Here is a 13,009-nt window from a genome sequence, read left to right on the forward strand (position 1 = left end):
TTTTGTGTGCCCAAGTGGCATTTACCCAGCCACCTAACTTCTGTTTTCTAGTATTAATAGGTTCTAATCTCAGCAGGGGGGCAGTTCACAGCACCAACCCCCTGCTCGCCAGCAGGGAAGAAACTGGTGTTGAGCTTAGGGAAAAGTAGCCCCTCGCCTGCCCCATGACTGGCACTCCCCACTGCAGGTGCTCGCAGCCCATGCAGGGCTGTCCAGAGCAGGCACTGGCAGCCCTAGGCAGGTTGCAGGTGGCTGCAGCACGGGGTACTGGCCATGGGGTGGGCAAGGAGCCACCTTTTCCCACACTCAGCACCAGCTTGTAACCCCACCCCACTGCCAGCCTGGCAGTGGAGCCAGGTTACAGGGTGGTGCTGAGTGCAGCGGGGTGGGGAAAGCAGCCCCTCCCTGCCCCATGCCTGGCACCCAGCCCTGCAGCCGCTTGCAGCCTTCCTGGGGCTCCTTTTGCCTGGTCCAGACAGCCCCATGTGGACTACAAGAGCCTGCAGTGGGGAGCGCCGGCCATGGGGCAGGCAAGGGGCTGCTTTTCTCTGCAAAGGGAAGAAGCCCAGGGAAAAGCTGAGCGTGGGGGGGGAAGCAGTCCTGCCCTATGCTGCAGGCACTCACAGCCTGCATGGGGCTGTCTGCAGTGGGCATAGGCAGCCCCACGTGGGCTACAAGCAGCTGCAGCACTGGACACTGTGTGTGAAGTGAGGAGGGGCTGCTTCCCACCCCCCCGCCACGCTCCTTTCCTGACCGGGATCCCCCCTGCCCCCACGTACCTGAGCTTCCCGCGCAGGGGCTGCCACGTGCTCCCAGCCCAGAAAACGTAGCTGGGGCTTCCAGCTGAGGGGCAGGGCCAGGTGGCCTTGCTGTTGCAGCCTGCAGGGCAGAGAAATATTAATTTTCTACATTTTTGGGGGGGCCCCATGGGCCAGATAGAAGGCCCGTGGGCCATGTTTTGCCCACCCCTGCATTACGGGATAATGAAAGACAAAATGTCTGAAATAGCCGTATGCCCATTTGCTAGTTTTATGGCAATACCTTTGAAAATAGTTCAGAAAGAAACCCAGGAATTCACAGAAGGGTGGCAACATTATAAGCAGCTTGAGCCAAGTGCTGTACAGCTGGCTAATTAATTGAGCAGTGAAATATTGACCAGATGGGTTGATGGGTTTATTCCTTGTTTGCTATTAAAATAGCACTCCTCATTGCATTCTTGTTTATGTAGTAATAAATAACAATATACTTTGCTGTGCGCGCATCTCTAATTTTCCTAATTTGAAGGTAGCCTTTAAAACTTTTTTTTTCTTTTAAACACAGGTAATTTACCCTTTTTTGTCTTAATATTATTAAGATTTTTTATTGCTGTTTTATCCAACTATCACCATAGATCCTGGTTTTCTCTGATTTAAAAAAAAATCCCTAATTTTTGGATTAAAATCTGCAGGTTCCATGATTAAAACAAAACACCAGTAATATCATAGGTATAGTGTTGTTTCATTTTGATCATGGAAAAATGTGGATGTGGGGTTATTTTTTTTAATTGGAAAATTGGGGATTTTTTTTTATCACAAAACCAGGATCCCTGCTTATTACTTAAATTGACGCCATTATATTGAAACACTCTAAAAGTTCATTTTCATTTCCCTTACAGTTATTAACAGCACGTTAGAAACCCCAAATTGATATTGTTTTCAAATCAAATTTGGGAGGAAGGGAGTGGAGGGGTAGCTGGTTTATTTTTGGGGCCAGGCTAATGATTATTTTGTACAAATAGATAAGTATACTTTGGCATGTCTTGTTCTGTTGCTCCCAGCATGAATGTATCCTGCTCTTCCTTTACTCCAAAAACTTTTGTGCCATTTTTTCCATTCACCTTCTAAAAGGGTGCATTATTTGAATGTATAGAAGAAATGAAGATGAGGATGGATAACTAATTCACATTTAAGCAATTTTTTTCTTCATCTTTATTATACCTATAGACGGTAACCTTACCAGATTTCCCATCTCCTGTTGCCTTAAGAAAGAGAACCCTTATCTCTTCTTGTGCAGAGCGTGAGGATGAAACCTTTTTTTTCTATTGGAGTCAATAGCAAAACCCTAGTTTCATCCTGAGATTATGGTCTCATAGTTTCCTTGCCTCCTTCAGCTCTTTTATAGTCAAACTCCTCAAGCTCTTATCAGTTTATCAGCAAAGGAATCCATTGTCAACCCCTGGAATAAAACCCTCTTCCTAACTCAAAACTTCATATCAATATACTCCATAACTCACAGCAAAAAGTGAAGCAGCAGTCTGCCTTAGAACAGCTGTAATGCAACAACTCTCTGTCAGAAGAAGCATCTGCCAAAAACAATGTCTGCCATTTCCCTTGCAAAATCAGATATAGAATTAAACTGCTGATTGGAAGCCATTTCCCACTAAACTTGTTGGCAGAGACCTTTGTTTTTTGTTTGATTTTTGCATTCCTTTAGAGCTTTAAGCAATCATCCATTAGGATTAGGTGAGTGTATACTACACTATCAGTTTCCTGTGATAACAGAAGGCCAGGCTTTGGTGACCCTCAAACGTTCCTGTGTGTTTCTGTGTAATAAAAGAGATGGTAAAGGAAAGGCAAAGAAAGAGAACACAAAGGAAAAGAAGGTGACTCGATAAATGAAGAAAAGGAGAGACATAATAAAGAAAACAGAAGAGTACCTTGGTGGACAGGAGTCCACAGATAAGACAGAAGAACGGCACGCTGTGCTAATTTAGAAATGCTTCATATTATTTTGTGTATGCTCATATGAGTATGGAAAAGCTAAAATCCATTAGCTAAAAATGAAGACTATGAAAGAAAAGAAAGAATAATAGAGATCAAGGAAAGCCATATACAGGCATTACATTTCTACCAGGAGAATCGTCATTCTCTCAGTAGAAACTGCAAGTGCTTAAGCAGTCATTCCGTTTCTCATATGGGAACATACCCCCTCCGGGAGAAACATCTTTCAGGTGGCTCCTGGCTGGAAAGGTCACCTATGTAGCTCTACACTGGGGGAGCTGGAACAGATATGCTCCAGCTCCTGGGCTATTTTTTTACCTGTAAGAATTATTCTTACTGGTAGAAATGAACTGGGTCCATGGTCAAAAGATCTGGTACCTCTTAAGGCAGTGGTCCTCAATCTTTTTAGACTCAAGACACCCCTCATTAGACTCAATTAATCCCTTAGAAAATACCAGCTTTTAGTTTTCACTACCTTTTTTGACTATGGAAAAACAATACAATAATTTTTCTGTTGCAAAAAACTCAGAAAAACCACAGTGGTCAATCTTTTTGATGTTATTAATTCCTATTTGAAATCTCTGAGTTTGTCTTGTGAATTGTGTCTGCACACCTGACAGTGCTAACATGGCATGGAACCCATGGCACCCTTGAAAGAATCCCAAGGTACCGGTTGAGAATCACTATCTTAGTGAATATTATTCTATAAGTATTCCTTCTATTTCTTTGGAAACCATTCTTAACTAATTGGTAGGTGTAGGACAGGCAGGTCATGGCAGAAAATTTATGAGATTTAAACAAATTGTTGCTGTTGATAATAGACTTGTAACAATGTTAACCAGTCATTTTATTCTGAATGTTTGCCACATTTTCAGCTAAATTCTCTCCCAGGCCACCACATTTCTAATCATGTTACCTGTTGCATAGAAGGCTGTAAATAGTATTAACACTTTGTGCCTGATTCTGTAGTAATTACATTAATTAAGTTGTGTTCATGAGTGACAGCCATAAGGTCAGGAGGAAAAAAATCTGAAAATACATTACTGCCTTAAAGCAGGTAGTAAAACAATTTTAAGAAAGATTTTTAAACTACCTTGGCTTGTAATACTATCATAAATGTCTGGAGTTTCCCTACCAGTTTGGTCTTTTTTCAGTCGGTAAGTATCATTTCCTTCATCACTTTCTAAAAGAACTCAGATGAACATGAATCTCTTTTTATTAGTCGTTTGTGGACCGCTGTTACCAATAAAGTCAGATCAACCTTGAAGCTAATATTGAGAGAGATGGCTTTGTGTGTGTGTGTGTGTGTGTGTGTGTAGCTTTTGTAGAAGAGTTAAATAATAGAGGTACACCAATACATTGGTCTCATATTGCATCAACACTGGTATTGGGAAAATTGACAGTATCGATAGTTGGCTTTTTTTGCCCAACGTTGTCGATAATGTAGCCAGTAAATGCCGTGTGCGTGCACGCAGCTGCGTGGCAGCATGCAGGCATCCAGGAGTGAAGCCCAGCAGTGTGGAGAGGGGTCGAATTTGCTTGGTAAGTTTGTGCGAGGGGAGGCAGATAGAGGCGCCAGCGGTGAGGGAGGGAATGGGGCTGGGGCAGGGTCAGGTGCTGCACATCCAGGGTGGGGCATGGGACAGAGCCATGGCTTGTCTCAGGAGCGCAGAGGGAGGCAGCTCCTGCTGCTGTGCACACCCCAGGAGAGCACAGGGGGTATGGAGTGCAGGCAGGCTGCTGCTGTGATCTGGGGGCAGAGTGGTGCAGGGTTCTTCTCAGTGGGGGGCTGGGCTAGGCTGTGCTCAGGGCAGGAGCCAACAGCACTGGGAGGGCAGTGGCAACCCACCCTCGCCCCACGTGCAGATCCGGGAATATATACCTCCCCCCAGGAGCGATGGGGAACATGCAGCGGTGGAACCGCCCCCTCCCTCCCTGTGCCCCCTGGATGAGCTGCACGTTGTTCTGTTGTGCACCCCACCCCAGCTGTGCAGCACCTGCCCCAGCCCAGTCCCTCCCTCACCTCTGGGGCCTCACTCTCCCCGCATCCCCCTTCCCTTGCCTCTTTCCCCACAACACTTACCAGCCGGATACTGCTCTCCAAGCTGCGACAGTATATCAGCAATTGGCTAATTGGCCAATATGGTTCATTAAAAATTGGGCATTGGTATCAGCCCAGAAATTCTCTATCCCTGCACCCCTAGTAAATAAAAATAGGAGGGGGTATGTTTTGTTTCCAGATCATAAAGGAGAAATGGGAAATGAATTGTGTTATGCACTTGCTTATATTTGAAAAGGCTATTTTTTATCCCTCATTCAAACAGGATAGTGATTTTCATGTCTTAAAGTGTATTGCTTTCTTTGAATGCATAATCCTGTCAAATCTCAAAAGTTATACATTTTCCTGCCCTTTATAAATTGCATCTTTTGAGCTGGAAAATCGCAAACCGTTAAACTCAAAACAACAGCTTTGAAAGAACACTATGCTTAAAATATATATTAACGTGTTACTACATAAAGCTATTACTTGCAGTAATATATAAAATGTGCACAGTGGTGCTGACATTCAAGAAGTTAGCATTTCAAATACAGTGTTAAAAATTATTCTGTTGATTTTAATATATGTCGATTTAACTCCTACATGATACACTTAGAGTCAAAATGTTAAAACAAAAACTGAATAAATGTCTTTAGTGCTTTTAAAATAGTCATTAAATATCTATAGTCAGCCTTCTGCAGGGAAATATAGTTGAAGAACTATTCCGTTGTTATAGAACAATGTAGGTGTTTGAAGAATATTTGGAGAAACGAATTAATGTAATCTTGAAAAGACCATGCTTCAACTGAAGATTAACCATATCTCCCTTATAAAAATAGGTAACTGTAACAGATAACGGCATTCCCGCAAAATCAACCATCGCCCGGGTGATTATAAAGGTCTTAGATGAAAACGACAATAAGCCTCAGTTTTTGCAAAAGTTCTACAAAATCAGGCTTCCAGAGCGTGATAAACCAGAACGAGAAAGAACTGCAAAGAGAGAACCTATCTATCGGGTTATTGCTGCAGATAAAGATGAAGGCCCCAATGCAGAAATATCTTACAGCATTGAAGACGGTGATGAACAAGGCAAATTCTTTATTGAACCGAAAACAGGAGTGGTTTCATCAAAGAAATTTTCTGCAGCAGGAGAATATGATATTCTTTCTGTGAGTTGAGAATACATATGCTTTGAATCTGTAAGGTCCTCATCACTTGTTACTCCATAGTTGTTGCTTGAGTGACTTTGTATTTTGCAAATTAAGAAGTACCAGGCAACACTTGATACTGATTCAGAAATATTGCACTTTTACTATATTAACCATTAATTCAGATGCTGTTTTCTTGCACTGAGAGTAAGAAAATGTTGCTGTCCTTATTGGTAGAGAGGCAAATAGAAAACATGTCTGAAATTTAAAATGTGACAACTGAACCTAAACTATTTTTAAGGAAGCCGGTAAAATAAATATGAAAGTTATAGCAGCCAAAAGAATAGTTTTATGAAGTGTTGTATGCCCTTAACTCCCACTGGCTTCCCAAGGAAGTTAAGGTATGTAGTGCCTTGCAGCAGGTACTTAGCTCTTTTTTTTTTAATCTGTCTCCTAGTGATGAGCATTTTGGGGTTTTATGTGTGTATGTTTGTGGGGTTTTTTGCTAATGCAATAAACATGATTATGTGGTTTCTTTTGTACAAAAGATGTCTCTGTTTCCTAGATTAAAGCTGTGGATAATGGACGCCCACAAAAGTCATCAACAACTCGGCTTCATATAGAATGGATTTCAAAGCCCATCCCACCCACAGAACCCATTTTTTTTGAGGAAATGTTTTTTTCTTTTACGGTGATGGAGAGTGATCCAGTAGCTCACATGATCGGTGTAATAGCTGTTGAACCTCTTGGCACACCACTCTGGTTTGACATTACTGGTAAGGATGTGTTAAGGGTTTTCTATGTTAAGTATATTTTAGTGAATGTTGTGTTTTTAAGGCTTCCTTACCAGCCCACTTTCTATCCTATCAGAAAAGCAAAGAAGGTTGAATTTCTCTAACTGTAAGTGTATTAGTCTTAAGATCTTTATTATTATGTTAGAGTGAAGTTAAAATTTGAAGAGAACATTGTTTTTAAATAACAGTATGATTACAGAAATGTTCTATTATAACTTTAGAAGTGACTTGCAGACATTTTATAAATGAACTAAGAGGCAATTTGTGGCTTAGAAAAAGTAGTAAGAATGATGCTTCTCTGTGCTAGTGAGGGTTGCTGCACCCCAAGACAGGTGAGAGAGAATTCAGTGCTCACACTGCTTTCTTGTACCCAATCCCTGGATACAGCCAGGAGAGTGAAGACTTAAAGTGCTGTCAGCTTTTTGAAGTGCTGTCAGTTATTAATGTTAATATAATTATTGTACTTCTATGTAAATATAAGTATAGCTATTTCTTTTTTGGAATTTCTACCCCTGGAGACTCTATACCAGACTGTGATAGTGGAGGTAGCTGATATTTGCCAAATAGGAAGAGTGTAGAGAGTTTACATTTAACATATAGCTGATATTTAAAAAGATTTTTTTTTGCTCATTTTTTCAAAATTAGGTACTGCTAACATCTGCTAATTATCCACCGAAGTGCTATTTTGACCCTGTCACAACCCACCTCATCTCTACAAGACTCTGGGGATGGGATTTTCAAAGATACCCACCTATGAGATTTGAGTGCCTACCTTATCTCAGGGATCTGTGGAAATCTAAGTTGTGAATGTGAATCCAGATTATTTTTGAATCGCAAAAGGAAAATATCAAGACTAGTCTTTAACTTTTTATCACATTTCAGGTTTTTGCAACATTGTTTCACTTTTAAATTATTCCTAAGGAAGTTAGAGAGATAATTAAACTTTGCAAACCTTAATCCATTTACCATAATTATACAAATGTCATTTCCCTAATCATCTCTAAAAGTCCTCTTGTACATGCATACAGACATATGTATGTATATATGTATATGCTGTCCCTAAAAGGTGGCTTCATGATCCAGAAGGGTTTTTCATTCAGGGCTGGTTGTGATGTTGTTTTAATACTAATATTTAGACAGAGAGTAGCATTTTATAAAAATAAATAAAATGAAGGTTCCTGTTCAATAAAATTACACTCAGATATTTTTTAAAAATAGGAAAGGGAAAGTGAAGTCTCCTTCCATACGTCCAGGTAGTAGAGTAATGGGATATATCTATTCCACAGTAAGGTCTATCTGCACCAGTGGTAGCAGCAGTGAGAAGCAAGGGTTCACTATCTCCTTCCCCTACCCCCTTCCAAAGTAGAAGCAGGAAATAAGTAAGTAAATAGTTGGTAAGACAGATGTGCAAGGCAATTTATCTGATGTCATACATAGAATAAACAGTTAAAGCTATTGAGTGGGGAGGAGGGGACTTAACTTGTGATTCAGTTGAATTTGCTGTAGCTATTTTGTTAGTATCTCATGGTAGAAGGAAGTTAACCTCCAATTAATTTACCACCTGTTTGGCTCAGGGTCAGTTGTTGTTAAGCTTCACTTACTACAGGGTAGGAGTAGATAGAAGAAAAAGTTACAGTGGATCAACTGACACATTTTTACCAGTGGCAAGTTTCTCTTCTCTTCCACTAAAAGGTAGAAATTTCCACACCGTGACCCAGGGAGGAAATTCATTTGGGATGAAAAATAGGCAGACAGGGGGAGGCCAGGGTTGCCAAACATCAAGAAAAACAAGGAAGGAGAAGGTCTTAGACCTGAAAAGGAAGAAGTTACGTATAATTCTAGTAAAGGCAATTTAAATAGAGCAGAATTATTATATTTTCTGGGATGTCTCTTTTAGTGGGATCTGGTAGTTCCTGGTTTTGGGACATACAGTGCAATTAAACTCTTTTTCTTTCTTTTCCTTTGTTTCAGCTGCCATGCATTGTGTATAATGTGTTATTATCCTAATGATATATCTGTTGTTTTTTTCCTTCTAAGCATACGATATGGTTTAGGCATTTATGGTGTTTATATTTGTATGCTTAGTTGTTTTGTGAATGCACTGAAAACACATTACCTTGTCCTGCTGTTGTTTAACCCACAATTCCCATTTGGAGTTTTTTAGAGAGATCAATGGCAGAACTAGGCCCCAGAGATTGCAACTTGCACCTTTTTTCTTAACAAAAAGTGCTTTGGATAGTTTGATAGATATATGAATAGTTCACTGTCAAGTTATCAGCTGTTTTTACAAATGATCTTACTGCACCTCTTTACTGTTTCTAATAGCATGAATTAATTTGATTGACAGCTTTCCTTTGTGTTCTGTGCTTGCTTTCCATGCTTTCTTTCTTTTTGGCTGTGCCAGGAGACAAGCTTGCTAGTGAAGTATTTTACATCTTTCAGATGGCTTGTGACCTGAACTGTACAGCAGAAGGTATCTGCTGAGATCACATAATTTATTACCAGATTATGAGATCTGAAACAAAAGCATACATTTTTGAATATTTTAGTAACTCTTCAAGAATGAAAGATTTTATAGTTGCATTTGTAACAGGTTGGTTTTGGTTTTGTTTTTTTTATCATTACATACATTCAGCACCATTTCCGAGTTTTCGTTTTGGTATTTGGCCAAAATTGTTGCTACTGCCCCTTTCATATACCAGATGGAGATTGATGGGCTGGTTGCTGCTTCAGTTGAGAAACAGATAATCACCACTAATACAATAAAAATTTTATACAAAATTTGTAATTTGCTTGTAAAAGCATTGCAGGACTTAGGATTTCTAACACAAAAGCAATAAAGTAAGCTGGTGAAATTGCCTTTATTTTAAAGCAAACGTAACCAGACAGGCCATGCCCAATCACTCTGTTATTCCCCTTTAGTGGGGAATGCAGCTAGACCCAGATATGAAATTCCTATTTATTAACCATATGGAGAAACGATATTACTTACCAACAGCAGAAGAGAAGTTAGGGACACACTTTCTGAAGGGTACAAATATACTCAAACTGAAGTGTTTGAATTTCTCACCGTACCATTTTATATCTGTGTTCATGCTGTGGAATTTTTTTTTCTGAGACTGTAAGGGTAGCTGAACAGCAGTGAGACTCCAGAAGTGCCAAAATCACTACCATTCACTGTTACTAAATTTCTGTCAGTAAATGAAGCAGAGTCCAGCCCATCTTTCCCAGGCAGATGTAACACTCTAAAGGCAAAATCTGTTCAGGTTTGAAACGTAGCTAATTTCAGAATTTACCATTCTTCGAGTAAAGTGGACTTCTAGCATTGATGTTATTTTGCTCCCTCACTTTAAGACATGGCTTTTCACATGTGAAACTCAGTGGGTTTTTTTTACAAAACTAAGCCTTTCAGATCTTATAAAAATCTCCTCAGCTTATGTCTGAATAGTATGGTCCTAAAATATAATTAGAAAACATATGCACAACATAATTAGGACAAATGGCTTTGCTACTACAAGCATTAGGTTGACAAAAATAGAATTAATTCCTCCATTTTAGATAGTTTTTTTCTAAAAGTTGAAATCAGTGAACTTAATGGCCAGTATTCATCACTGTTAACAATATTTGATCTTCATGGCTACTGTGTTGTCAGGGCAGTTGGCTCAGTGTGTCAAAAATATTATGATGATGATTAATTAAACATTTAAATGAACTGACTGATTATTCAGCTCCATTTCAAGATGATTATTGAACTATATATCAGAGGGCAATTTGGGAAGTTTTGCAAGGGAAGTAAATGAGTTTCAGAAAAGCAGCGTAGGCAAATCCTCAAGATAGGCATCTAACTCCTATTAATTTCCATCTGAGTTAGGTGCCTAAACACCTTTTTGAGACTATGGACCTGCATGCCTTTCAGGAAGCTTTGAGACGCACAGGTGGGACTGTTGGAATATTTTACTCTGACCTGCACTACACTTGCCATACTTCCTGCAAACAGATCCAGTAACCTGTGGTTGTGTTGCAGCGTGTCTTTAGGAAAAGAGTACATGTTGATTTAAAGGTTTAGTGATGGGTAGTCAACAATCTGAAGAACAATCTGAATGCAGTCAGTGGCATGAGTCAGCCAAAGCCATATGAGGGATGTGCTTAGACCTAAATACCCCCAAGTGATAATATTTTGCTACCACTAGATTGCCATTCAAACAAAGTTTTTAAAACACTTTCTGTTTTTCCACCTCCATTAAGCTTCATGAGATAACAAACAGCACTATATCAATGCAGTATTTTATGAACTATCTCTTCCAATTTTTTGAATCAGGTGGCAACTATGACAGCCGTTTTGATGTGGACAAGGGCACCGGAACCATCATTGTCGCTAGACCTCTTGATGCAGAACAGAAATCAAATTACAACCTGACAGTAGAGGCAACAGATGGAACCAGATCTATCAGCACTCAGGTAATAAAATTTCTAATGATGTATTTAGAGAAGGAAGAATTTGTAGCTGGTTTTTTTGTATATGGTATGGTATTTGTATGAATTAGGAACTATATCTAAAAAGGAGTAGATTCCTATATTGATGGCTCTTTAGTGTTTGGCAGCTGAAGTAGAAAGGTTATGTGAATGTAGCTAATGCACAGCTCAAATCAGCAACTTTGAAGTTGTATCGTGTTCCTATATTCACTAGGTAAATGAGAAGCAGAAGCTCAGCCCTTGTATACATGATTTGCTAACAAGAAAAGGATTAATGCCAGGGGGGAAAAAAGTCAGCAACTATGGTGATTAGGTTAGGGAGTTATTAAAGAGATCATTGTAAATCACTGTGAGATCTGTGGAAGACAAGCTCTCAGTTCAGGATGCATAAGTACTTGGTATTATCATTGGTCTGCACAACAAAACTAACTGCAACCTACTTTGAGTTGGATCTTCCCTTCTGATATTAAAACCCATGTAAGCAAACTCTATATAATAAAAAAAAAAAATTCAGTGAGCACCCCCTTGTGGAGATTCCTTCACTTGGTTTTTTTCCAGGGAGGTAGAGTTTCTCACCTGTGTAAAAGGATGCTGGATTCCTTAGAAACTAAGGATGTCTTTACACATGCTCCAGGATGGGGTATTTTAATTAGAGCTGCTCTCAGGAGCCCCTTTAAAATGCCCATAGTGTCTCGTGTGTTCAGTGTCCTTCACTTCAAAATGCCAGCGAAGGCACTTCAAGTGAAGTTTGTTTGATGAGCTTTACTTAAAGTCCCCCCACTGCCATTTTGAAACATTGTGATGCTGAATACATGTGACGCTGAGGCTGCTGGGGCATGCTAATTAGGTTAATTGAATCTGTTCTGGCATGTTCTAATTAGAATGTATTGGAGCTGGCATCAGGCATATATATAGGTGCCCTAATTTTCTCTAAAGTAGTTCTGGCTCCTGTGAAGGTTTCCTGGCAGTGCAGTAGATTTGAAGATAGAGTTTTTGTTGCCTGGGGTTGTTTTTAGGAAGATGACAGAATGTAGATTAAGGTCTTGCGCATGTTTCCTGAAGCTCTGCTCGTTCCTGCTGAATTTCCTCCCCCAGTGCCTGGATATACAGCCCCAGGTTAGGGTGGATGGTTCCATGAATGTAGCTGAGCTCCCATTACTACAGGTAAGAAGTATTTATAGCTAATAGGCCAGTGCGAAGCACCTAGTATTCGCTTCGGATTCAGCTGATTCAGGGGACAATGATTCAATGTAATAATTCTAAATCACTGTCCCAAATCGATTCAGCAAAAGCTGATTTTGGAGATTCGACCACTGCCAAATTGGCCTTATCCCCCACCTACTCTCCCAGCCCCATCAACGGCTGCTCTGCCCGGCCCCAGCTTTTTGAAGAAAAAAGCCCAGCAGTCGCTGGCTACTGCCAGGCTGGGGGGCAATCCCTACTGCCTCCACTGCCTCATGCTGTATGGGGGGCTCTGCCATGAGCCCCCCAGCCCTTCCTCCCCATAGCAACCCCGTGTGGCCCCAGCTCCCGGCTCTTTAAAATAACAAAGTCCTGGAATCACCAGCTCCTACCAGGTGGGGGGCAGTCCCCATTGCTCCCCACTGCCCCACGCTGCATGGGGGTCTCTTCCATGAGCCCCCAGAACGCCTGACGGCTGCTGCAGCATCTGGTGAGTGCAGGGGGTTTTTTGTTTTGTTTTGTTTTGTTTTTTAAAGAGCCAGGAGCTGGGGCCAGGTGAGGCAGCCATGGGGGAAGGGGGGCTGGGAGAGCAGGGGGGGTTGGAGGGCTCATGGC

General features: G+C 40.8%; 1 protein-coding gene across 7 annotated transcripts in view; it reads left to right on the top strand.

The window, feature by feature from the left end:
- The window catches only part of FAT1 (FAT atypical cadherin 1), a 164,239-nt gene that overhangs the window by 91,920 nt on the left and 59,310 nt on the right, over positions 1–13,009 (top strand). For all 7 annotated transcript variants that reach the window (XR_002104264.1, XR_002104265.1, XR_002104266.1 and 4 more), the window contains exons 5-7: positions 5,637–5,966; positions 6,511–6,721; positions 11,058–11,197. Coding sequence is in view for 4 of the 7 variants with exons in the window: in XM_019552750.1 (XP_019408295.1) it covers positions 5,637–5,966; positions 6,511–6,721; positions 11,058–11,197 (681 nt within the window). In the remaining 3 variants the exon portion in view is untranslated. The remainder of the gene's footprint in view (positions 1–5,636; positions 5,967–6,510; positions 6,722–11,057; positions 11,198–13,009) is intronic.

This window comes from Crocodylus porosus, unplaced genomic scaffold, assembly GCF_001723895.1.
Source record: "Crocodylus porosus isolate Cpor-Errol unplaced genomic scaffold, CroPor_comp1, whole genome shotgun sequence".
NCBI classification, from domain to species: Eukaryota; Metazoa; Chordata; order Crocodylia; family Crocodylidae; genus Crocodylus; species Crocodylus porosus.